Source organism: Stegostoma tigrinum, chromosome 12, assembly GCF_030684315.1.
Source record: "Stegostoma tigrinum isolate sSteTig4 chromosome 12, sSteTig4.hap1, whole genome shotgun sequence".
Taxonomy (NCBI): domain Eukaryota; kingdom Metazoa; phylum Chordata; class Chondrichthyes; order Orectolobiformes; family Stegostomatidae; genus Stegostoma; species Stegostoma tigrinum.
Window position 1 is genome coordinate 36,406,542 of NC_081365.1, and position 27,882 is coordinate 36,434,423.

Here is a 27,882-nt window from a genome sequence, read left to right on the forward strand (position 1 = left end):
AATGAATGTTAAAGCAATGGTATAGGTAGAGTGTGGTTCCCTCAGAATATACTAGAAACGGAGAAACCACTCAGAACAGTCAGGAAACCTCTTCCACAATTATTGCTGAAGTGAATCGGATCCCTGGAGATTCTGAATATTTTATATCCAAAGAAGATGTATTTCTTTATTCTTTTAATTAGTAAGACAAGCTTTAAAAAAAATTAAGAGTCTTTGGAGCAAGTCTGATGCTGGCTGATGATACAATTTGTGTTCCAAAGGTGTTTGTGAAGGGAAAAAAAAGATGAAGCTTACAAACCAGTCTCATTGTAGAGTTAAACGAAAGAATGACTTTGTCAGTGGAGCAGTTGTATCAACAAATTCTCATGGACAAAACTGATTTTATCTTGGGTAATGACCTGGCAAGTTCAAAAAAACAGTGGCGTCATTGAATGTGTTGGAACAACTAGTTGAAGTGAAAGAAACTGAAATGCTACAGAAGGAACATTCTGGATTATTTCCTGAATATCTAGTGATACGTTCTCAGATTACAAATACTTCCCCTTTCTTTCTAGTCTATCAAAAAGGGAGATGATGTGAAACTGAAGTTATTTTACAGTATTTTCAAAAACATAAGCAAAAAGGGAGATTAAGGAGAATGAGACCGACATATTTAGCCCATCTTCTAATAGATGAATCCTGAATTGAGAGAGTTATATCAAACAGTCTACTCAGAAACTAAATTAGAATGAATACCCAAATGTGAGATAACAAGGCGTAGAGCTGGATGAACACAGCAGGCCAAGTAGCATCAGAGGAGCAGGAAAGCTGATGTTTCAGATCCAGCTCTAGACCTTGTTATGTCAGATTGTCCAGCATCAGCAGTTCCTACTATCTCTGTAACAATACCCAATGTTACTGTTTAGGAGAAAATGTATTAATGAGGAAATGGAGATCACCTCAAACACCAGCTAATGTGGTATGGGCAGTGATCCATCAGGTGATAGCTCCATCTGAGTATTGTAATGAAATTTTATGAGCAGCTTACAAAATTCCAATGGCAGATCATTTATGTATTAGAAAGAAGCAAAGTAAAATATTAACTTTTTATTGGCCAGGGTTATATAATGGGGAAATTTATACATGTACACATTTATACCGGTGGTGAAATTTTCCCAGACATGCCATACATGTCAGGCAGTAGGGAAACACTAACCATTAATTAAACCCGTACCTTTAATTCTAATACCAGCTTTCAACAAACTGCGTTGTTAGGTTTTAATACATTGTGTTGACTAAAACTAGGTGCTGGAATCAGTATCTTTTAACAAATATGGATGTAATAACAAGATTTCCTGAGGTAGTGCCTTTGCGGAAAATTACATATGAAACTGTAGAAAAAATTGTTCTTTTATTTTGAAACAAGATACGGATTGTCCTAAGAAAAAATGAACAGTAATCTGGTCATACGTAACAAATATCCAAAGAAATAATGAACAATTTGGGAATAAAACAACTATAGTCTTCACATTATCATACACAATCTGAAGGAGCTTTGTAAAAATGGCATCAAACTTCAATAACCATCATTAAAGATTATTGTTTAGAATGTCCTAGTGATTAGGATGAAGGAATTCCTTTGTTACTGTTTTCCATTAGAGATGCCACTAATGAGTCCACAGGATTCAGTCCTTTCAAACTGATGTGCAAATGATGTGGAAACACCTCTTAAGTTAAAGGAAAACTTATAAACCAAAGCTCACTCACTACACCTCCAATGTACTTGTCAATTTTCCAAGAAATTAGCCTTTAGCAATTGAAGTCTACTTGGCAGACCATGACAAACTAGGGCCAAATTTTAGAACTTTGTTGCAAGAGAAAAGGTGGCAGATATTGTTACTGTTTTGGGAACCGTTAAAAGAAATCCTCAATGGATCTTAGCACATCAAAAAGAATCTCACTGACATGAATTATGTACTGAGTATTCCAGAGATGAGGAAACACATACATGTCATGTTAATTTGTTAGAGCAACACTAATGATAGGGAGGATGTTCAAAACATACGTGTACTTGCAGGTTGTTTAAGCTGGGAGTGAATTGAAAATCAGAATGATTCAAAAAGTGAATCAGAAATTGAAATTTCTGAAGTTGATCTTCTAGTAATTAGAATGGACAATAAGGAGGTGCTTACAAAGAAGAAAGAATTACTTTACTGTCTCCCAGAAAGCCAAAGTGATGTGCATAAGCTATTACATACTCAAAATAATTTGTGTAAATAGGTCGGAAAACTCATTTCTGACTATATATAATGCTAATATAGGGGATGTTTCAACCATAAAACAACATACTTACAGATTCAACCCAGAGAAGTTAACCAAAGTGAGAGAAGAAATTAAGCTCATGATGGACAATGAGATCATTGAAACAGAGTTAAACAGCTGGAAATTACCTGTTATGATGTTGCCGAAACCAGATAGATCACTACTGTGCATAGACGATTGCAAAGTTAAAATGGTAATAAAAGCAGATTGATATCTTACTCCGCAGTTGGAGAATTACATTGAGGGGATTAGACAAGCTGTTTGTTACAACAACTCACTTGCTAAATGGATTTTGGCAAGTTTCACTGACTGATACAGCCAAAGAAATAGTAGCTTTTACAATTGTAACCTCGGATGACCTGAAGTCACTCAGAGATAGCGAGATCTGCAGATGCTGGAGTCAGAGTCAACAAAGCGTGGAGCCGGAGGAACACAGCAGGTCAGGCAGCATCAGGACTGATGAAAGGTCCCAAACCAAAAAGGCAGCATCGGGACTGATGAAAGGTCCCGAACCAAAACATCGATTTCCTTGCTCCTCTGATGCCTGACCTGCTGTGTTCCTCCAGCTCCACACTGAATTGGCCTCAATGTAAAAATCATGCTTTTTGAATTAAAAATACACAAGAAACATTTCTGAAAATAACCAACAAGGTAATTGAAGGATAATGCAATTGTTTTGTATTAACAATTTTTAAAAAAAGTTGTACACAGCCAAATGTGGGAGAAGCAGTTAGAACACTTGAACAAAATGTCTGATCGATCACCAAGAACCAATTTTGTCATAAATATCACAAAAAGTGAACTTGCCAAAACAAGGCAAGAGAAAGAAGACTAAAATAAAAATTGAGGAGAATTTCTTTTCACCCAGATTGTGCTGGGAGTTTGGAACTTCCAAACTTGGACAAATGATTGAGGCAGAAACTTGTATAACATTTTAGCAGTATTTAGATATTCACTTTTGTTGCTAATATGTCCAAGACTATGGGACTAGACTTGTAAAATGGGATTATCTTATTTATATGTTTATTGTCTGATGCAGATATGATGTACTGTAAATGTCTTTGTGTTCCTAAAAGTGGATTATTTGAGCTATGGTGTGGGTAAAGACCAAGTTGCACCCTGAGAAGCAAAAATAAGGGCCATCTTGGATTTTCCCATGCCCGAGACAAAATGGGCATTTTGTGATGTATCGGAACAAGTGAATATTACCAGAAGTTCATTCTGAATTTCAGCACTATATTGATTTTGTTGACAGGGCTGTCAATGAAGGACAAGAAATTTGAATAGATATGCAATTTAAATAGAACACCAGTGAGTGGTTCAACAACTTCCAAGCTGTATTGACTACTGCACCAGTTTTAGCAGGATCAAATTATGCAAAATCATTTAATTAGTTGTTGATGCCAGTGGCATCCATGTTGGTGTAGCACAGCAGCAGCAGGATGAGATGGGAATGGCCAGTCAGTAATTTTTCCCCACATAAACTAAAGGAACGTCAATAGAAATATTCAACTATGGAAAGAGACTGAATTTGCTATTGGTTCTACAACATTTAAGTCTACATATCTAATACATCTGGGGAGATGTTAACTTATTACATACCATTACTCTTTGGTTTTTCTATCAAGATTCAACACCAAGAATTTGAGGCAATTTCATTGGAGTTTAATGCTACTACCACATCATTTGAAAATCATTTGCATCAGAAAGAAAAAAAAAATTATGATGGATAGTTTATCTAGTGCAAGCACAGAAGAAATGTCGTAATCAAAATGGATTTGTGCAGAATATCATTGTTATGGAAATGTCTTGATTAGTTAGTGGAATATTGTAAAACTACAGCAGCTATAGTGAATGAGGGAATAATAATAGAAAGATGAAAATGTCTCTGAATGATAATGTTTCATCTTTTCCTCTGCAGGGAGGTGTTCTGACAGTTCATGATTATTTGGAATCTGTGTATATTATTTATTTGGGTACTGAAGTAGTCAGAATAATATACAGCTTTAAGTTTGATTTGTATTTCTATGTTGCGTGTGTAAAGGGAAATGAAACCCACGGCTGAGGTCAGATACAGGTCCATTTTGACAAGTTTCATGGAGGGTTCCTTTTTTGAGCCCTCACAAAATTTCTCAAACTATCTTCCCAAACCTGCCTGTTGTAACTCACTTGACATATCCTCCCTCTCACTACATGCATATGTACAAGCCACTGCCAGGATTTCCTGTGATTCCTGCTGCCATCTTTGAAACCTGGCATACACCTGCTCAAGCAATGTACAAGTGATAATGGGAACTGCAGATGCTGGAGAATCCAAGATAACAAAGTGTGGAGCTGGATGAACACAGCAGGCCAAGCAGCATCTCAGGAGCACAAATGTACAAGGCAGGTCTGGAATTCCAATCATTAACAATTGCCCCAGACATGCCAAATGGCAATTGGCACTTCACTTTATAACTGGGAATTGGAGGTCCTGGTGGATGGGTGCACGTGGTCACTGCCCATGATGAATGCCCGGAAACGTTGGTGATTGCTGTACAAGATGGACAGCCAGAGGTCCAAGTGTATAACTAGAGTTCCCACATTACCACTCAAACTTCCATTGTCAGGAAGTGTCGTCATCTAGTTATGTTCCAATGCGTGGGAGAATGGGAAACTGCAAACACATGAGGTGTGATGAACTAATAATGAACTGCTAATGCATACAAACAGTCCCCTCAGCACTCACTAGCAAGAATTCCATCTTGGCATTCAATGCTTGGTTGGAAGACAGTACTTTCCGCTCTTGACATCAAGAAGCTCTTACTTGGCAATCTGTTGGAATTTTCCTAACTTTCCTGTCAATCCCACATTTTTTCAGTGACAGCGAAGACTGCATCCATTGTTTCGTTTCATTTTACATTTTGAATTCCAAGAATGCTGTAAGGTTGCCTGGAGTTTATTTGTATGCACTTAAATAAGATCTTTGTTTTTAAAAAAGGCTTGCAAATGAATAGTTTGATGCTTTTAAAGTTAAGAGTAGAAGGAAAAAAATGTTTTTGAAACTTCATTTATGTGTTTTCTCTTTTATAAATTGTGATGTTCTTCAGTTAAATTAGGTTGGCAGACTCCAGTGAACATGTTCAGTGACTGACCACCTTTGTAAACAAATTGTGAAGTGAAATTCATGATCTAGCAAGCCAGATTTCACACCACGATCTGACCTGTATTACTATCAGCTGGGATCATGACGTTTGTGTGGAAAGTGATGTTACTGCAGGCTTGGGTAATCAAGATGGTACACAAGCACCAGTGACAACTCAGATCTTTCCATACTAATTTAAACCGAAGCATCTTTTAGCCACAAGGATTCAGTTCCAACACGGCCTTAAATCATAGAAATCATGGAATCCTTATAGTGAAGGAAGAGGCCATTCAGCCCATTGAGTGTGCACCGACCCTCCGAAGAGCATCCCGCCCAGACCAAGCCCTCTACCCTATCCACTGTAATTCTGCATTTCCCATGGCTAATCCACCTAGTTTACACATCGATGGACATCGTGGAGCAGTTTAGCATTGCCAATCTACCTAACTTGCACATTGTTGATGTGGGAGGATACTGGAGCACCCACAGGAAACTCTCAGTCACAGGGAGAACATGCAAACTCTACACAGGCACTCACCCTAGGCTGGGAACAAACCTGGATCCCTGCCCAGTGCTAGAGGTGCTGAGAAGCACCAATGAAACAGAGGTCACTCACATGGAATCTCCAATCCTGTTCTTTGGAAAGAGACCATAATGCAGAGATAAGCAGTCCACAAGAGAATAAAATAGGTTGAAATTAACAAACAATTAGAAAGGCATGGATTAAATCAAGGATTCACTATGAACTTGTAAAGGAAATATTCTGGTAGAGTTATTTCAGTCACTTGGAAAAATTATAATTAATGTCAACTACATGGATTTTAGGAACAAATTTTAAACACTTCATAAAGATATTTAGGCACATGATATTACAAGTATAATAAGGAAATTGATGGAGGAATCATTGTGGGAAAAAAAATAAACAGTAGAAATAAATCAGAAAGATTGGAGGGATATATGCTCTGTCAGGTCCAGGTAGCTCTTCTTTTTCCACTCATGAAAGATTTTGACATAACACGAAAAAAACTACAAATTTTACTGACTATAGATACCAAATTTACAAACAGGCATCAAAGCTTCCAGCTCCAATCCAGTGTTTGTCTTATCAGGAGTCCATTCAGCATGATCGTGACTAATCTGACTGTCTGGGAAGAAAGGCTGAGGTGCAAATATAACTATTATCAAGAAGTGTGAATGTTAGTAGAAGAGCCCATAAAATTTTATACATGGGCACGTCAATTAGAAAAACAAGGAAATTATGTTGAGAGACCAGATAACTCTATGCATCAAGATGTTTTCTTCAAGCTCCAAGACCAGATTGAAAATGGTGAAGACTGCTTTAAGTAGGGCTCTGTCACAGCATTTACTGATACAGTAAATTATCAAAATCCTATCATGATCATTTTCTTCACTTGCTTCTTAGAATCTAATTTTATAATTCTTAAAATCCAGGATTTTTAAACCATTTTGCTGGGATAAGTGATAACAATCTTATTCGGCTCTGATGTTGAAAAGATCCTTTATTAAAATTAAAATATTTCAAAGTTACAGATATTGATTTTATACAAAACGCTGATGGGATGCATCACATTCATGTGTAATACTCCACTGGATGACTTATTCAATTGAAAAGATTCTTATGTGCAGTGCAATCAAGTAGTTGGTTATTCATGGCACAATTGTACAACTGGAATAGTTAAAAAAACCATCAACAAGTATTACAATAAAAGATTCTCTATTTAATCAAATATGTAATAAAAAATTACTTATCTTCAATGTTTGATAACACACTGGAGTTTTCAATTTCAGCATGCGTGTAGAATGACTGATAACAAATTGATTACCTGTTAGATGCCTCATTTGATTTTTCTTCCTTTTAAAACCAATGGAAAGAAAAATTGGGCAATGTGTGTAATTTACAATCAGACAGATAACATACCTTTCACCCCCATCAAAAGTAAAAGTTTGAGGAAATGTTCTTCAAGTGACCTTAGCAACCCAATTGAAAGTGTGAGTGTTATACCATTTAAAATGCAAGACAACGGAGGAAGACATGCAATTCAATGTTTTAACAGCTAAACTGAAATAGCTTGCCAGAAAGCTTTCACATTGGTTGCAAAATTCAATTTCCTGTTTAAATATTTATAATATCTATTCAACCTATTACGAATTTAAATCTCAAGTTGGGGATAGAACACTCTAACAGTTTCTGCCCCGACAGGCAAAAATCAAATTCCCAGTGGCTTAGTAGCATCAAGTTAACAAAACTATTAGATACATTAGTGCGTTTCAACATTGGATGCCGGGTTACCCAAGACTAACGCAAACAGCAAACGGATTTTCTACCTGATGGCAGTTAGCCATTCGTTGTGACAGAAGTCTAAGAATTTGGACAAAAATTAGTTTTTTTAGTTTGTTGCACAGTCCTGAAAACTCCTGGTCATTTCCAAGTTAACTTCATCTGGAAAGAAAGTTTCATATTTAAGGGAAAGACCTTTCTGCAGCCAAAACATAAATGTGTGTGCTTCTTCAGATGCTGACTGGCCCACTTTCTGTTATTGTTTCAGATTTACCACATTTCATTTCTTTAATGTACTAAGTTTCAACTTTGCAATAACTTCCAACTTAAAGCAGAAACACTCATCTACAAGTGAAATCCAGAATTGTGTATTTGAATGCAATCCATATGCTACACATACAAGTTTAGAAAGCCATTGGTAGTTCAGTGCGATTGTTAATTTGATGATTAAGCTACTCAACAACCATCGTCAAAAATTTAATTAACATACTGAACCTCTGTGCCTGTTGATATTTAATTACGTAGATTCTAATTTAGAATGAAATTCCTCCCGGAAATCATTAATTTGATTTTTTAAAAGCATGCACCTACTCTCAGTCCCTTTAAAATATTACACTCCACGATTTGCATTAGACCATCTACTCTGCACATGTAAATATACCTATCTTAATTTTGCATTTTTCTTGATAGCCAGGAGCCTGGAGGTAATCTGTAAGAGGAAAGAGAGACGAAAGCTGTTCTCCCAGCAGGGAGGCAGACAAGTAGTACAACAGAGAGAAACATACAAGGACGAATATACAGTTGCACAGCTAGCGACAACTTAATGCATCATTGCAGAAGATCATAATAAATCTGAGGCTTCTTGGTTTCAGTTCGGAATTGTTCCACCTTCATTCCAACTCGGAAAAGAACTGCTTCATCCCACCATTTACCCATAATCTGAAAGGAAGCATCCGTGATTAAGTTGCAATTTTTTAGGGCAGACAATGTGATTCCAATGCAGTAGTGTGACAATACACAGAGCAGACAAGGCTGGGAACACAAGGGAGAGAATAAGAAAAACAGTCTAACAGAAGAAAGATTCTAATTATTTTGTACTAATTTCTACCATTTCATAGATCATATTGTGTGTTTCAGCATACGCTAATACTGAGTCTGTCTCAACTCACATTGATCGACCCCAGTTACAACATATTCTAAATCTTTCTGGCTCATTTCATTTCATGCACAATAGACTGTAGTTTCACTTTCGCACAATGAAGTCTTCCTTCACATAATGGAGTCACAAGAACATAAAGAACATAAGAACTAGGAGCAGGAGCAGGCCACTGGCCCCTCGAGCCTGCCCCGCCATTTAATAAGATCATGGCTGATCTTTTTGAGGCTCATCTCCACTTACCCGCCCACTCACCATAACCCTTAATTCCTTTACTGTTCAAAAATTTATCTAGCCTTGCCTTAAAAACATTCAGCGAGGTAGCTTCAACTGCCTCACCGGGCAGAGAATTCCACAGATTCACAACCCTTTGGGTGAAGAAGTTCCTCCTGACCTCAGTCCTACATCTGCGTCCCTTTATTTTGAGGCGATGCCCTCTAGTCCTAGTTTCATGTCCTAGCGGAAACATCCTCCCTACCTCCACCTTATCTATTCCCTTCATAATCTTATATCTTTCTGTAAGATCTCCCTTCATTCTTCTGCATTCCAATGAGTATAATCCCAGTGTACTCAGTCTCTCCTCTTAATCCAACCCTCTCAACTCTGGAATCAACCGAGTGAATCTCCTCTGCAACCCCTTCAGTACTAGTATATCTCTTCTCAAGCAAAGAGACTAAAACTGCACACAGTACTCCAAGTGTGGCCTCAACAGGACCCTATACAGCTGCAGAATAGTCTCCCTGTTTTTAAACTCCACCTCTCTAGCAATGGCAGACAAAATTCCATTTGCCTTTTTAATTACCTGCTGCACCTGCAATCCTACTTTTAGCGATTCATGCACAAGGACACCCAAGACTCTCTGCATAGCAGTGTGCTGCAATTTTTTACCATTTAAAACATAGACCATTTTCCTGTTATTCCTACCAAACTGGATGATCTCACACTTATCAATATTGTACACCATCTGCCAGACCTTTGCCCACACACTTAAACTATCTATATCCCTCTGCAGACTTTTACTTTGCTCTAACACTCACCTTAGTGTCATCTGCAAATTTTGACACACCACACTTAGTCCCCAACTCCAAATCATCTACATAATGTCAGATCAGACAACAAATGGGTGCACACACCTATGACCTCAATCAAACCATTGCCTTAAGTCAGACATACTGAAACATTTTTGCCTCATTCATTCACAATAACATTTCTGGCCATCTGCATCAACTTCGAGAGAGTGTAAGATTACCTGAAGGTTTATAGGTAGTCTGGAGGAGCTGTAACCAACAGGGACTACAAGAGAAGGAATTCCTGTCAAATTCGCAAGCTGCATATACCTGAGAAGAAAAATATATCACCCAGTTAGATTAAGAATTTTCACAGCTTAAACAAATGTTCATCTGATTCTTGCTTAAGTTTCTTTTGACTTTCCTTGTATTCCACCCTTTCTTCGTGTGTTCCCAGCCTCCTAGCCTTGATAAATGCTTCCTTTTTCTTTTCGATTAGGCTCACAATATCTCTTTATGTCCAAGGTTCCCTCAACTTTCAATACTTATCCTTCATCCTTAAAGGAATGTGCCAGTCCTGAGTTCCCACCAACTTACACTTGAAAGCCTCCCACATACCGTATGTTGATTTGCCCTCAAACATCTGCCTCCAATCTACATTCTTCAGCTCCTGCCTATGGAGTTATGGAGACAGAATGGGATGCTCTTTGAAGAGTCACTGCAGACTTGATGGGCCCAATGGCCTCTATCTGCACTGTAGGGATTCTCTGATTATATAGTGAATATCACCTTCCATTATTTTAATTATTCCGGGAAGTGCAGTATACAAACATAAAGTTGTTGCAGAAGAAAAAGAAGGTTTTGCCATGAACAAAGGCATAGGTGTGGGTATCGCTGAAGATGATGACATACCACACAAAATGAAACATATGAGGATAGGAAGTCTGAGTTTGAAAATTTTGTATTTACTGACTCGAAGTCAGTGATCAGGAAAAGTTCCAGTGGTAAAGAAGAAGGTAACAGGGAAGAAAGAACATGTGAGTGATGTGGAAAACTAGAGATAGACTGGTGGGAAGTTTGCTATAGTTGAGAGAATTCAAATGGAAGGTGGAACGTAGGGATGCAAATTAATTCAGAAAACAGAGTACAAGGGGCAAAAACATAAGTTGTTGGAAAGGCTCAGCAGGTCTGGCAGCATCTGTGAAGAAAAAAATCAGTTAACGTTTCGGGTCCGGTGACCTTTCTTCAGAACTGGGAACTGAGTACAACGGAAATGGAGTTAGAAATCATTGAATGAGGAGCCACCCCCCAATACAGAGGGTGAGGCGGGTGGCGGGGATAGGGAGAGGAAAAAAAATGGGAAGAAGGTAAGGGTTAAATGCTTTCACAAATTCAGACCTCACTACTTTATGTTTAGGAGGCACAATAGCAACATTGTAAGCTAGGCTGCTGTCCCCAAATCAAAAACCATTTCCAGCGACCATTCACATCTCTTTCTTTTGATATCGTATTCATATCTTTCATAATTACACTGTCCTTTCCGAAGTTCCTGTTGCCTGAAACATTTATCTTTAAATCCCATGTAGTTTGTAATCTGCTGTTTTGTAATGGCCATCAGGAATGTACTACCTGGGAGGCTGGAAACCTTACAACTTTTAAAAAATATTTGGATCAGTACTTCAAATATCATAACATCCAAGGAGATGGTCAAGTGCAGGAAATTCGGATTAGCACATTCTTGTTGGTAATTATGTCAGTGCAGACTCAATGGACTGAAGAGCCTTTTCTGCGCTGTATGAATCAATAAAAGCAGGCCTCCACTCAACCCACCTCTGTAGTTACACTCCTCCGACACTGCATTACAGTTTGCAAAACTGAGCCTATCCTATTTACACCTCTCAAAGACAAACATATGGTGCGAATGTTGGTTGCAGGTTGGCTCAACTGTTCAAAGATGTAAGTCAACCCAGTCTGAAACAAAAATCCAAGTTCATATTTTCAATGTTCTATCTAAATACAGTCAGTATTTAATTGTAGAATGTGGCAGGATCAACAGCTCATTTGATGTTCTTGTGGTTTTGTTTTGTTTGATGTTCCTCATCCAAAAATAAAAGATACAAAAATTCCTCATTCTTACCTTACTGTCTGGAACATGGTATGAAAATCACTGCACCCTGTGATGAAGTCAGAAGGTTCAGCAGGTAGAGCAGTACAGGGTATAGCTAGAGACACAGATAAGAACAATATAAAAATATAACAGTGAATGCATCTGCCTACACACTAAATCAGATGGAGACTGGATGCCATAGAGTTAGTGGCAACTTACTATTACTATTTATCATGTACATATTTTTAGCAAATCGCCAGCTATACTTAATGAACATTAATATCCCAAATTGCATTCAGTTTTAGTTCAGGGATTAGTCTCTGACTAAATAGAATAAGTGCCTGTGACTCGCATTATCAAGTAAATCAGGATACCATCATAGTGAAAACCCCTGCCTTAGATGTCATACTAAAGCTCAGCTGTTATTTTACATCTCCAAAATAATAATTAAATACAATAGTTGCTACTGTTACTTGTGCTGACTTTCTCACATGCAGCACCCCTTACTCCCTCTTAACATGTATGCATTCGTCAAAAATCAATTTACAGCATTCTTGAACATTTTTGAGACTGCAATCTATTCCTAAAATATTAAATAATATTTATTTTATTCTACTAAAACAGAGACTAAATTCAAGATCTATTCTGAAATTACTTCTTTGCCGACATAATTTGGGTTAGATGGAAGAAACAAATTAGTTAATACCATAAGAAATAGGAAATAGAAACAGGAGATTAGCCCCTTGAGGCTGCTCTGCCATTCAATAGGATCAAGGCTGGTCTGACATTCCTCACATTCATTATCCTGCATCTTCACTGCTGACCAACACTTACATTTTTCTTTCTTAAATCCTTTTATTTGTTCTCAATCTAGATTATTTCAGCTCCCATTTTACACAATGACCACATCCCAATATTTCAGTATTCAGAAAGGTTCTATTTCCTGTCTACACGCTGTCCCTTGGTGACATCATCCAAAAGTAGAATGTTAGCTTTCAAGTGGACACTGACGACACCCAGGTCTAACCCACCATTACCGCATCGCTCAAATCCTCCACTATCAGTAAATTAAGTCTGTTTACTCAACATCTGTACCGAATGAATAAAAGTAGGTAATTAGCTATAGTCCAAAAAGGACCCCAGGCATCTCATGAATATCCTCTAGTTAAATACTGGGAAGATTTGAAGCGATTGTTTTCAGTCCTCACTCTAAACTCTGATCAGCAGTCACCGATTCCGTCCCTCTCCTTGGCAACAGGTTGAGATTAATCTAGTCCGTGAGCAGCCTTGGTATCACATTTGACCCTAAGAGATGGTCTGGATTTCATAATTCTGCAATCACCACGACTGTCTGTCTCCATGTCAGCAATATTATTCAATCTCTGCCCCTCTTTTAGTTCACAACTTCCCCCTACATTATATGAATTTAGCGAAGAACATTGCAAATGCCATTAAATTCTTCTTAAAAACTTCAGCCCTCTGTCAGTGCCTATTTTTATAAACAGTCAGGACTGATATACTCCATTCACTGTGCTCTTTAATTCTATCTCAATGAACAATATGTATTAGCAATGCAGATTAGTATTTCAAAATTCCATGCCACTCAAAAAAAGATTGTAACCAGAAAACCATGGCATGTTAGAGTCTAGAGTAAGGGACATATGTAATTAAAGTGATTATTAACATTATAAAGATTACAGGTTCACTCCAGTTAATAATTTGTAAACACTGTTATAACTATTGAAGATAAAATAATTATGCATTATTGGGAAGGACTGCTCTTAATGCAGTTAGCTCATTAGTTGATAAATCAGAACAGTGAGATTTGTTGGTGAGGACATGTTAAAAGATATACAAAATTAACAGAAATATTGATTTCAACTTTACTTGTGGTGCTCCCGCTTGAATGCTATGTGTCAAAGTGACTCATAAAGACAAAAGTTTGGATATCTATAGATTACATAATCGATATTAAAATTACCAGTATATACCTAATTTAGAACATTTGTTTGTTTAACACTGCTTTAAACAAATGTATAATTTTACCTGGTGTGACGATGCACTGCACATCATTAAAGATTTCTTTTAGGAACTGCATGGTCCGTGATCGCTGTCGATTAGCCTGTGCAAAAGTATGATACAAGGAATTTGTAGCTTAAGAGTCTGCCCTTTTCTGAAAGTGAAAATATACATCAGAAAGCTACAGAGGAAGAACAAAATAGATGCAGTGTGACCTGAACAGAGAGGACCCCTTAAACCCCTTTCACCATATTTCAAATCCACACTGAAAAGTAGGGCATAATTTCAATTTTATAATTCTCTGGTGCTATAGCTGCACTGTAAGGTTTTCATGCAGATGCAAGGATGTGAACTCTTAGATATGAGGTTATGTGAGCAAGGAACTGAACAGAAATTGGTTAAGCAATTGTTACTTAGTAGCCAGCAAGAGAAAAATGGGCATCTTGTCATTTAAAGGACAAACACTGACAGAAGAAAATAAACAGTTCAGATGTTGCAACTGCCTATTCAAGGAAACAGCTCCTAGGAGAAAAATTGAGTGGGTGGGGGCAGAGGGGACAGAAGTAAGAGACTAAATTATGCAGCTAAAAACCAAAATATTAATTATATAAGCAAAATCTACATCTCTGCATGATGGCATACCTGTATATAATCCAACACGGAGAAATTTGAAGCAACAGCTAGAGATGCTCGGGTGTCCAGATTCTGTCATAGAAAATATTAATGACACGGTTTAAAGGAAAGAAACATGATCTGCATTGAGTGCCAAAAAAATGAATTGATACGACAGTATATTGTTGTAACAAGGAAATATAATGCTTTCCATGTATTACCAGAGAGTCAATGGTCAACAGAGCCCGAACCAGAATAATATTTCAATATGTAGTGAGAACAGAAGTTGCATGCAGAAACACGCAAAAAAGTGACAAGTATCAAATCTATGGGATAAAATGAAGTTGATTAACTTTATTTTTGTTGTCTGTTATTTCATTTCTCAGATATCATATTTTGAACAAACTTTTAAAAAGTCTTCAGTTTTGTAAGCAGTAGAAACATTTTTAAAGACAACCAGATGCTTGTAACCTCATGCTGACAACACAAGGAATTCTCTGCTACGTTAGAGCAAGTGTTATGCTGTTAATTCAATGATGCAAATCCAATTGATAACAACAATAAAAGGCTTCAGACTACATACCCATTTGTAAAAATCAAGATGAACATCAAAACACAGAAAATCCATCTCATGGTATAAATGATCATTAAAGAAAGCAAGTTAATAATAAATTGCATATGAATAAATATTTCTTCTGTCTTCAGCAGAGAAGATACAAAAAACATCTCAAGAAGTCAACAGTTTGAAAGAAGAAAGGAGCTTGGTGAAATTACAATCACTAGGGAGGTGATGCTGAACACATTGCTGGAGCTACAGTTTAATGAGTCTTTGGCTTCACATGGATTTCATCAAGATGCTTAAAAGCAGTAGCCAATGAGGCAGTAGATGTGGTGGTGTTAATTTCCCAAAATTTGTTGGGGTTGTGGAAAGGTCTCATCTGACCAGAAAGAAGTAAATATAACCCTTTTACTCAGGAAGGAAGGGAAGCTGAAAACAGGAAACTATATGTCGGTTGCCATCTGTTATGGGAAGGTGTTAGAATTGATCATTGCGGAGATTACAAGCAGTTGCTTTGGGGAAAGAAAAAACTCAACGCATGAAGGGAAAGAGTCAGCCTGGTTGTGTTAAAGGAAAATTGTGTTTAACCAATTTATTGGAATTCATTAAAGAAGTAGAGGTTGAGCGGGACCTTATAAAGGTATATTAAATCATGAGGTGAATAGCAAAGGTCTTTTCCCTCAGATGGGGGAGTTCAATACTAGAGGGCATATTTTTAATGTGAGAGAAGAAGGATTTAAAAGGGATGTGAGGCATAGCTTTTTCCAACAGTTCGTGTGTGGAAGTTACATTTAAATGGCATTTGATTAGGTACATGAAAGGTAAATGTTTACAGGAATGTAGGCCAAACACAGGCAAAGTGGTACTAGTTTAGTTTGGGATTATGCTCGACATGGACAAGTTGGACTGAGTGTCCATGCTATATGACTCTATGAGTAACATCCTGTAGATAAAGGGAATCATACTGGTGTATTGCATTCGCGTTTCCAGAAGGCAAGGGACAAGGTGTCACATAAATGGTTATTGAACGAAATAGATAGGGAGTAACACAGTAACATGAATAGAAGATTGTCTGAAAGCAGCGCTTGCATTTTTGGGTCTTTTTCAGATTGGTAGAATGTGACAAATGGTTTCCTCCAAGTGCCTATGCCAGGTTGTGTTGTGCTAGCTCTCAACTTCTTACCATTTGTAACAACAACTTAGGTGAGGGGAACAAATACCAGAGGTTAAACCAACAGATGACAGAAAGATGAATAGAGAAGTATTTTGTGAAGGTGGCACAACAAAGCTGCAGGCTTATACAGATGATGTGAGTAGGCAAAAGATCTGGCAGATGGAGTACAATATGTGAAAATGGGAACATGAGAAGAACTGAACATAAAGGAAGGATGTTACCCTTCAGTTATAAAGGGTATTTGTGAGGCCACATCGCAAATACTGAATATAGTTTTGGTCCTGTTATTAAGGAAGGACATAAATATATTGAAGGTGGTTCAGAGAAGGTTTACTAGAATGATCCCTGAATGAACGGGTCATGTTGTGATTAAAGATTCGACAATCTAGGCTTGGTTTCACTGGTGTTTAGAAGAATTACAGGTGATTTGATTGAAGTTTATAAGATCCTGAACAAACTTAACAAGGTGGTGCGGAAGGAATTATTCTAGATGCACTGCTTTAAAATTAGGGTCAGTCACCCTTTTCACACAGAGGTGGAGATGAGGTGACTTTTTTTCACTCAGAGGACTGTGTAACTTTAGAACTCTCTGCTTTAGAAGGTGGTGGATGTGGGGTCATTGAATATTTTTAAGGTGAAGTCAGATTCTCTTGCCTAACAAGAATCAATCTAACGTTAGCAAGGGTAGACGGGAATAAAGAATTTAGAAAGCAAACAGATCAGTCAGGATCCTACTGAATGCCAGAACAGGCTTGAAAGACTAAATGGTCTAATCCCGCTACTAATTTCAATGTTTATAAATCAGGTGAATTAATCAGTAGTGTTAATTAAGAAACAATGCGCATCTTTTTCCACTTAATGTAAGCTTTTGACTTGTTTGCAACCAAATCCAATTATTTTCTTACCATCTTGTTGTAGTGAGTATTAAAATCCATGTGCAAGGCCTGCCGTATCTCACTCAGAATGCAAACAGCGTGAGAAACTCTCATCTCCTCCAGTTCTGGGATGTGCACGTCTACCAGCGTTGCACCGAATCCTTTTAGGTACTTCACCGCTACACAGAAGGGACAAAACTAACAATATTGAATCTGAAAATAGTGAAATAGTTAAGTTTGTACTTTATGCTTTTAGCTCCCATTTTAAAACATCAGTTTCAATTCCTCTGCAAGACAATGGGATATTACATGGTGAGAGGCCTCTCACAATGAGCTCTGAAATTAAGGGGTATATTACAATGGTACAGGTGGCAATGACAGAGTTTACATCCCTCTTGTCCCTTTCAATCACCTAAATAGCAGCCTAGATGATATGTGAAACATCAGTTTAGGATGGTACATTTGACTGAATTATTTAATTTTTACCATTTAATATTAAAACCTGATTACAATTGAAAGCAAGATATTTTGTCAAAGGTTTTCATCTGTCACTCATGAGGACACCCTCAAAAATAGCAATGCAATGAGGAACAACATTTTTATGCTGTGTGCAAACAGTGTGCTGATTGATTGGCAAGTGGACTTTGAGTGGCAGAGCCATTTTTTTCAGGTCAATGCCTTGGTCAATCAAAGTCAACCAGTCTATTTTAACTTGAAACAAAATTTGGCAGTTAAATGTTACTTATTATCTCACTGTGATACCCTTGATTAGGGCAAGGCAAGATAAGGAATCCTTTAAGTAATACTCAAGTTATTTACTGGCAAGACGAACACTAAGTATTCAAGTACTTTTTTGACATACTATTTATTAAAAGAAGCATTTTTACCGTGGCCCTATTTTAACCTCTTCAATTTATTTTCTTTTCTCATAAAACTCTACATCCATCTACGAAGTGCGCAGCTAACTTGCTTCTGTACCAATGAAATTTGGTCGAGCTGTTAACTGCGTGTTGGAGAAATATTTTTCTCTTTCTTCCTTTCACTGGGTTGTGAATGGCTGTGAACAAAATGTGACCATGTAGGAAGCCACTGTTATAAGAATGCATAACTAACACACCAATACTGGAGTGAAGATTACATTTACACTGCTATCAAAAGCTCAATGGGGACATCTTTCAGTTGCCCAGAACCTGACTCTGAAGTGGCTACTACATTAAAAGGGTGAATTTTCCACTGTTGTGCTCTTTGCAATCATTTTTTTTTTGCCAAGGAACACACATCAGGAAATCTCTCAGATACAAGTTGAGATTTTCTGTTCATTACAAATAAGTGGATAGAAACTGGGGTTTATCACCACAATTTCCTGTGCTAGATTCTCTCCTCTCTCCTTACCCCTATAAAGGTGACTGATTAGCAACATTTGAAAAAATATTGGATGTGTACATGGATGGGAAGGTTTTAAAGGGACGTAGACCAAATGCGGGAAATTGCAAGTAACCGAGCGGGCACCATGGATCAGTTTGGGCCAAAGGGCCTGTTTCCATGCTGTGTTACTCTTTGACTCTGTTAACTTGTAAAAGTATTAGCTAAAACTCTTCCAGTCTATTGGGGTCTGGGATGTCCTAGCAGAGAACAGATAGAAGCTCTGCTGTTGATTTTCAGCCCTATTATACAGAGTAAGAAATTTAGAAAGGAAATTTTCAATATCCATACCTTCTTGACAAACACCCAAAACTTCAGGGTCACAATCCTGTTAAAATTCAAGACAAGGAGGAAATTTAGAAGAGCACAGAATTTCAAGTAGGAAAACTATCTATCATGATTACAGGAAAACAGTGTTGTAGTTACCCATGGCTGAACGTGACAAAATAGTTACTAGGGATTTTTTTCCACAACTGACGCAATTGAAGGAGATTTTAGCTGATGTAGCATTTCATGTAGCTCAAACCATGGCCTTCACAGACAGGCAAAGTGTCTTTGAGACTTTGTAAGATAGGACTAGTATGCAAACAACAAGACTCTGATAAGGCAGCTCAGATGAAAACCATCTGATTTGAGATTTCTGATTTTTATATGAAATAGGGAAAAAAAAGCTTGGCTGACCTGAGACGAGGCTTTTTAAATAATTATAATTAGATATTAGAATAGGCACATATTTGTTCAAGAACAGGAGTTTAAATTTATCAGATACTGGGGAATTAAATTTCTGCATGTGGTTAGCTCTGGATGCAGAGGCTAATTTCGATAAACATCCTTGAAGAAACTTTTTCTCTGTCAGCAAGATTAGAACAACAAAAGGGTATAAACAAGACAATCCTGTAAGAGTATCAAGAGACAAATAACATAGCAAGGTGTGTGTGAATGTGTGTGTGTGTGCGCGCGCGCGTGCGTGCGTGCGTGTGGGGGGAACAGAAACAATTTTGAAACAGGCTCACAACGACCTCAACATATTAAACAACTGCTGCTTTGTAAGTTGGATAAGGGGGAAGCTATTCCCAAAAGTGTTAGCTTTGTCACAGAACCACAGTATTAGGTTTAACTATGTATAACTTTTTAAGTAACTTTATATTAGAGCTGATATTACAAATATTATAATAATTGGTAGACATTAGCATCCTTTTTAATCTTCTGTACTAAGATCAACAAGGGATATGAATTGCATGACTGAATTTGAAACGTCATTAGTAATAAGCAGTAATAATTCGATGCAGCTGGCACATGTCAATGAAGAGCCATCACATTGTTAGAACGTGATCAATAATCATAAGAATCCAGGGACAGGTGCTCGGGGGTCTGGCAAATTTCACAAGATGATGGGAGGCCCTAAGATGAACCATGAAGGTGTGCATATTTGATTGTGTATTCACAGGGTTGGATGTGTAGTTCAGAGAGAACGTGGCAAGCATGTCAATGTTGCATGTAACTACTGCAACGCGGTATATATAAACATCTTGTACTTTACTAGGAAAGGTAGAATAAGAGTGACCTCTGATCTGAGCTGTACTTCAGAGGACAACTAGGCCCCACGTGAAAGCCAGATTCACAGCCCTCCCACGCTTATGGTAAAGGAGATCAATATTGATTGATTTGTGCTACTGAAAATGGGACTTAGACTCCTCTTTAAAATGCTTCTCCAACAACAGGAATCTGGAAATACAGATGCTGAAACCATTAGATGCTCCCACAGCTGGAGATGGAGGAATTGCAGCTTGATTCCAGTCAAGCTGGTGAAGTTGCAAACTGTGGGAGAACCGCAACTGTCAGAGTTTATGGCTTTTCATGTCTTCCCCTTGATATTGATTTCTTGCAAAAGAAGATACTTCCTTCATCGTGCGCTATTTATGTGGTCTGGCAGGGAATTCCCAGTCCATTATTCCATCAACCCAACAGTTCCTAAACCAGCTAACATTCTGTGCAGGTTCCCTTCTGTGTCTTCAAGATCTGAAAATGTGTCATAAAGCCAAAGGAACCTTTTAGATGATTTCTTCCCTCCTCTCTTCAACACACATAATTTTAAGCAGCTTGTGTGGCTCCGCTGCCCTTTCTAAGGCAGGGGAAATATTCAGACATTTATGTGGTCACATCCTCCTTGATGGGGGAGTCACCAGCAAGTTAAAAAGGTATGTGAAAGTATTGCCTGGACTCACTATCACTGCACACATTCTTGTATATAAAATTTACATTTCCACACAACATCATTCTGCCACAGACCAGACTTGGCTTTACCTTGAAGAACTTCCAATCTATCCCAATTTTTATGTTCTTCAGATCAGGACTTCCAATGTTGTTGAAGTTTATTGGAGGCTGTTGCAGACCTAAAAGAAGAACAGGAATACGACACCAATTTATATTAGACCTGTTGTGCGGCAGTCACCAAGATATTACTGATTTGAAAGTAACATTTGCATTCAGACCAGGCAGGTGAAACAAAAACACCCTTGGAGCATCGGACCACATTTTTAAAAATAGTAACTTCTCTGCAAATAGGATTAGCCATTTTTTGTAATGTTCTCGTTAAAAGTGAGCAATGTTTTGGGAAAGTTAACGTCACTCTCATTTTTGCAATGTGGGAAATCATTTACGAGAGTTTTCTCACAGATCATTCCAACTGACCTGAGCTTTCTTTTGCACTGGCAGAGATTTTCAAAACATTACATTTCTACATCTTGTAAATTTGAAGACTATTTAACCTATTTTAAAAGTTAAATTCACATGGCAGATAAAAAGCAATAAAATCTAAAGTGAACATTCAGTTAAACTGACAGTGGGGAAAAAAATTAGGCACAAAACGTGACTCCAACTCAAGAGACTGTGTTGCTGGAGGCTGCGAAGGGAGATGGAGGAAATAGATTTTATTTAAATTCTTGCAGGTATATAAATTTCTTTATTTTGTTAGCTTTGAATTTGCATCACAAACAACCAAGAAATAAAACAGACACACTCCTCTCAAACAGCTGCTAACACTGTCCTTAAGGGGGAGGGTGAGCAGCCAGCAGTCACGGTACACATCGGTACCAATGACATAGGTTGGAAAAGGACTGAGAATGTGAAAAACGAGCACAGGGAGTTAGGTTGGAAGCTGAAGTCCAGGACAAACAGCGTAGTTGTCTCTGGATTACTACCAGTGCCACGTGATAACGAGGTAAGAAACAGGGAGAGTGTGCAGCTAAACACATGGATACAGGGCTGGTGTAGGAGGGAGGGAGGGCTTCCATTATGTGGATAAGAGGAGCACATTCTGGGGAAAGTGGGGCCTGTACAGTAGGGATGGGTTGTACCTGAACCAGAAGGGCACAGCTGCGGCTGTACAGGGCACTGATGAGACCGCACCTGGAGTATTGTGTGCAACTGTGGTCTCCAAAATTTGAGGAAGGACATTCTTGCTATTGAGGAAGTGCAGCATAGGTTCACAAGGTCAATTCCCGGAACGGCAGGACTATCATATGTTGAAAGATTGGAGCGACTGGGCTTGTATACACTTGAATTTAGGAGGATGAGAGAGGATCTGATTGAAACGTATAAGATTATTAAGGGATTGGACACTCTGGAGGCAGGTAGCATGTTTCTCCTGATGGATGAGTCCAGAACCAGAGGACACAGTTTAAAAATAAGGGGTAGGCCATATAGAACAGAGTTGAGGAAAAATTTTTTCACCCAGAGAGTGGTGGATATATGGAATGCTCTGCCCCAGAAGGCAATGGAGGCCAAGTCTCTGGATACTTTCAAGAAAGAGATGGATAGAGCTCTTAAAGAGAGTGGAATCAAAGGTCCTGGGGATAAGACAAGCATAGGATACCGATTGTGGATGATCAGCCATGATCATAATGAATGGTGGTGCTGGCTCGAAGGGCCGAATGGCCTACCCCTGCACCTATTGTCTATTGGAGGGAGGTTTGCTAAAGCTATACGAGATGGTTTAAACTAGTTTGGCTGGGTGTGGGGAACCAGATTTATGATTCAGAGGATGAGGTATTTGGCCTTCCAACAGACACAACAGGGAGTGGGCAATAAAACGTGAGGCTGGATGAACACAGCAGGCCCAGCAGCATCTCAGGAGCACAAAAGCTGACGTTTCGGGCCTAGACCCTTCATCAGAGAGGGGGATGGGGTGAGGGTTCTGGAATAAATAGGGAGAGAGGGGGAGGTGGACCGAAGATGGAGAGAAAAGAAGATAGGTGGAGAGGAGAGTACAGGTGGGGAGGTAGGGAAGGGATAGGTCAGTCCAGGGAAGACGGACAGGTCAAGGAGGTGGGATGAGGTTAGTAGGTAGGAGATGGAGGTGCGGCTTGGGGTGGGAGGAAGGGATGGGTGAGAGGAAGAACAGGTTAGGGAGGCAGAGACAGGTTGGACTGGTTTTGGGATGCAGTGGGTGGAGGGGAAGAGCTGGGCTGGTTGTGTGGTGCAGTGGGGGGAGGGGACAAACTGGGCTGGTTTTGGGATGCGGTGGGGGAAGGGCAGCCCTCAACCCATCCCCCTGCTGTGTTCATCCAGCCTCACATTTTATTATCTTGGATTCTCCGGCATCTGCAGTTCCCATTATCACACACAACAGGGAGTTGGGTGGTTTATAAAGAAATGCAGTCTACGAAACGTAATTGCAGACACTGAGAGGTGTGTATGTATACTTCAATGCTAGAAGTATGGGAAATAAAGCAGAGAAACTTAGAGCATGGGTCAGCACATGGAACTATGATGTTGTGGCCATTACAGAAACTCGGGTAACTCAGGGAGAGGAACGGTTGTTGGAAGTTCCGGGATTTAGATGCTTTACGACAAAGAGGAAGGGTGGAAAAAGAGGTGGGGGGAGTGACATTGCTAGTCAGGGCGAGTATAGCAGCTACTGAAAGGCAGTTCGAGAATGATAATGTCTACAGAGTCAGTTTGATTGAGGTCAGGAACAAGAAAGGAGCAGGCACTTTGTTGGGTTTTTCTTCCTCTGCAACCCCCTTGTTGCAGAGAAGTAGAGGAGCAGATTGGAGGGCAAATACTGGAAAGGTGCAGAAGTCACAGGGTTGTAGTCATGGGTCACTTCAACTTTGGAAATATTGATTGGAAACATCTTAGTTCTAATGGTTTAGATGGAGCAGATTTCGTCCAATGCGTTTAGGAAGGATTCCTGAAGCAGTATGTAGATAGACCGACATGAGGAGAGGCCACTTTGGATTTGATGCTTGGCAACGAACCGGGCCAAGTGTTAGACCTGTTGGTATGAGAGCATTTTGGGGGTAGGGATCATAACTCTGTTTCTTTCATGACAGTCATGGATAAGGATAGGTACATGCAGCAGGTAAAGTTTATAATTGGGGGAAGGGTAGTTACAATTCAGTTAGGCAAGAACTGAGTAACAAACTGGGAACAGATGTTGTCAGGGAAGAGCACTATTGAAATGTGGAGCTTGTTTAAGGAATGCATACTACATGTGCTCGATATGTTTGTCTGTAGCAAGCAGGAAAGATGCTGTCAAGTGAGGGAACCTTGGTTCTCAAGGAGGGTCGAACAACTAGTTAAGAGGAAGAAGGATGCTTATATAAGGTTTAGGAAAAGGGGAATGGAAAAGGCTCGAGAGGGATACAAGTTAGTCAGGAACATGCTGAAGAAAGGGTTTAGGAGAACTACAAGGGGGCATGAGAAAACCTTGACGGATAGGATCTAGGAAAACTCCAAGGCTTTTTACACATATGTACAGAACAAGAGAATGACCAGAGAAAGGGTAGGGCTGATCAAGGATTGTGAAGGGAATTTGTACACAGACTCTAAAGAGATAGGAGACGTCCTTAATAAATACTTTTCTTCAGTATTCACAACTGAGAGGGACCTAGTTGTACAGGAGGACGTTGTGAAACAGGCAGGTAGGCTACAGGAGGTTGATGTTAGTAAAGAAGATGTGCACGGAATTCGAAGGAAGTTGAAGATAGGTAAGTCCCCCGGGCCTGATGGGATTTATCCAAGGATTCTATGGGAAGCCAGGGACAAGATCGCAGGGCCTTTGGTGATGATCTTTTCATCCTCACTGTCCACGGGTATAGTGCTGGAAGATTGGAAAGAGACAAACATCATTGTCTTGTTCAAAAAAGGGAATAGGGATAACCCTGGAAATTACAGGCCAGTTAGTCTTCGGTCAGTGGTAGGCAAATTATTGGAAAGGGCTCTGAGAAACAGGATTTATGATCACTTGGAAAGGCGTAGTTTGATTCATCATAGTCAGCATGGATTTGTGAGGGGCACATCATGCCTCACAAACCTTACAGAATTCTTTGAAGAGGTGACCAAACACATGGATGAAGTTAGAGCAGTGGATGTGGTGTACATAGATTTAAGTAAGGCGTTTGATAAGGTTCCCCATGGCAGGCTCATGCAGAAGGTAAGGAGGCGTGGGATAGCGGGAAATGCGGCAGAATGGATTCAGAATTGGCTGACCCTTAGAAGACTAAGGGTGGTAGCGGACGGAAAATATTCAACATGGTGCTCAGTTACGAATGGTGTACCACAAGGATCTGTCCTGGGTCCTCTTCTATTTGTTATTTTTGTAAATGATTTGGATGAAGGAGTAGATGGGTGGACTAGCAAGTTCACGGACAATATGAAGGTGGGTCATGTTGTGAACAGTGCAGAAGGCTGTCCCAGGTTACAAAGGGACATTGATAGGGTGCAGAGCTGGGCTGAGAAGTGGCAGATGGAGTTTAACCCTGGAAAGTGTGAGGTAATTCATTTTGGAAGGACAAACTTGAAAGCAGAATACGAGTTAACAGAAAGATTCTTGGCAGTGTGGAGGAGCAGAGAGATCTTGGGGTTCATGTTCACAGTTCCCTGAAAGCTGCCACCCAGGCGGATAGAGTTGTTAAGAAGGCATATGGTGTGTTGGCTTTCATTAATAGAGGGATCGAGTTCAAGGGCCGTGAAGTTCTGCTCCAGATATACAAAAGCCTGGTTGGGCCACATCTAGAGTTGTGTGTCCAGTTCTGGTCACCTCATTATAGGAAAGATGTGGAAATGTTAGGAAAGGTGCAGAGGAGATTTACCAGGATGTTGCCTGGAATGGAGGGAAGGTCTAATGAGGAAAGGTTGAGAGAGCTAGGGCTTTTCTCTTTAGAAAAATGAAGGATGACAGGTGACTTGAGAGATGTGTACAAAATGATCAGAGGTATAGATAGAGTAGCCAGACAGAGACTTTTTCCTAGGGCGCATGAAGCTTTTACGAGGGGACATAGTTTTGAAGTGAAAGGAGGTAGACATAGGGGAGACGTCAGAGGTAGGTTCTTTACTCAGTGTGGTATGCATTGCCAGACAGTAGTAGTGGAGTCGGTTGAATTAGGGGCATTTAGGCAGCTATTAGATAGGCGTATGGATGATAGTATAAAGGTAGCAGTGGAGATTAGATAGACTTTAGGTTTAGGGTAAAAGTTCGGCATCGAGTTCGTAAAACATCGTGGGCCGAAGGGCCTGTACTGTTCTAAGTTCTACTGTCAATTTCTTATTCACCAGCAGTGTGCATTATTCGGTGTGCAAATGGGCCTTCATGATCTCATTTGGCTCCTAAACATGCATCCAAAATGCCTTTATTTCATCATACCAGAAAAATGGCAATGCAACAGGTATGAACCTGTTTTACAAAATGGCTGCTAAGCTGTAGGTTTGAATTTTCCATAATTTATCCAAAACAGCTGGAAATACCTATAAAACAATGCAAGGATTTCATTTAAATTGTACGGAATGTATTGCTCTGTATTACTATGCTGTAATGGTGCTACTTCTACATACTCATTACCCAATCTCTTCCGGGATCAGCAAAGAAAAATGTAAAATTTTCCTTCGTTTAATTTGAAAAAAAATTCTCAGAAATTCCGCTTTGACTGCTGAATGCAGCTAGGTATGTTTCAGGAAACAATGGTAACTAAGGTACACATATGATTAATGGAAAACTTCCCTCTATATTAAGGCTACACATTAGTTCCCTTTTGAATGTTATCTGCAAATCCTACTCATTACACGTTCCAGCAACTTATTCCAGATGTTGGTAACTTTTCAAGGAGAAGAATGCTTCAATATAAATATAATTATTTTCTCCCTAGTCCTCTGCAGTTTGCTTAGCATATATATCCTATCTTGATGCACTACAATCATTCTCTCACCTCAACAACATAAAATCAGATTCCTTCAGTACAGCAGTGGGAAAATTTAAAAAGTGTACACTTCTCTAAGATATGAAAAACCAGGTCTCCAAGTATATCTGTTAATTAAGGTCTTTTTAAATTCAGTTTCAACCTAATCAAGTCAAGTGACCATCTTTATTTGGTTCCCATCCCGGGGGATATAATGATCATCTCCTCCAGAGAGAGGAAATCAATGCAGTGTTTCTTTTATAACATTTTATTACAAATGTGCTAGCTGCACTTTCTCAGATGTAAAATAGTCTTGTTCTCTGTTGATTGAATCATAATTAATGATGCCAACAATTATTCAACACCAATTTACTTAAAATGTTGTCAATATATTACAAAACTTACCATATGGATATTCAGGATCTGGACCGGCCAGAATTGCATAAGATATAGCTGCGTCTTTTACAGAGGTACAAATTGGACCTGTCAATACAAGCATGTTATTCAGGATATTTAGCTTTGTCCAATACAGGTTAAAATGGAACAACTCATTCCTACTAACTCTGGGGACAAATTAATAAATTGAATAAGAGTGGAGAATCGGCTATTTTGTTACGCTTATCTGCATCATTATAATACATGAAGGGTCAGTTGTTTGGACAGAGTGATGCCAACAGCATGGGTTCAATTCCCACACCTGCTGACGTCAGCACAGAAGACTCGCCTTCTCAATCTCTCCCTTCCCAAGGTTTGGTGACCCTCAGATTCAATCACCACCACTCTCTCCAATGAGACAGCAGTACCGATGATACACAAACAGAAAATATCCCTACATTCCTTTTGGAAAACAAAGTTAGATAAACTGAAAAGTGATCCAAATAAATATTGCAGTTCTACACAGAAGTTTTCATTTGATCTTCAAGTGCAGTGCCTTGGTCTATTAGGTGATAGACCAGGCAGAGCTTGCATTATCATTTTTGCATTGTATTGTGGTAGGAATCCGGAAGCACATCACTTTGATTCCTTGAAAGTTTTGAACTGTATCACTGG

General features: G+C 39.0%; 1 protein-coding gene across 1 annotated transcript in view; it reads right to left on the reverse strand.

Annotated features, from left to right (window-relative positions):
- Positions 1-6,927: 6,927 nt before the first annotated feature.
- Positions 6,928-27,882, reverse strand: part of LOC125457336 (uncharacterized) — a 59,803-nt gene continuing 38,848 nt past the window's right edge. The window contains exons 12-20 of the mRNA XM_048541456.2: positions 27,238-27,315; positions 20,960-21,048; positions 18,947-18,983; positions 17,264-17,412; positions 14,656-14,718; positions 14,041-14,116; positions 12,025-12,109; positions 10,130-10,217; positions 6,928-8,663 (exon numbers count right to left, since the gene is read on the reverse strand). Coding sequence (XP_048397413.1) covers positions 8,553-8,663; positions 10,130-10,217; positions 12,025-12,109; positions 14,041-14,116; positions 14,656-14,718; positions 17,264-17,412; positions 18,947-18,983; positions 20,960-21,048; positions 27,238-27,315 — 776 coding nt within the window. The 3' untranslated portion in view covers positions 6,928-8,552. The remainder of the gene's footprint in view (positions 8,664-10,129; positions 10,218-12,024; positions 12,110-14,040; positions 14,117-14,655; positions 14,719-17,263; positions 17,413-18,946; positions 18,984-20,959; positions 21,049-27,237; positions 27,316-27,882) is intronic.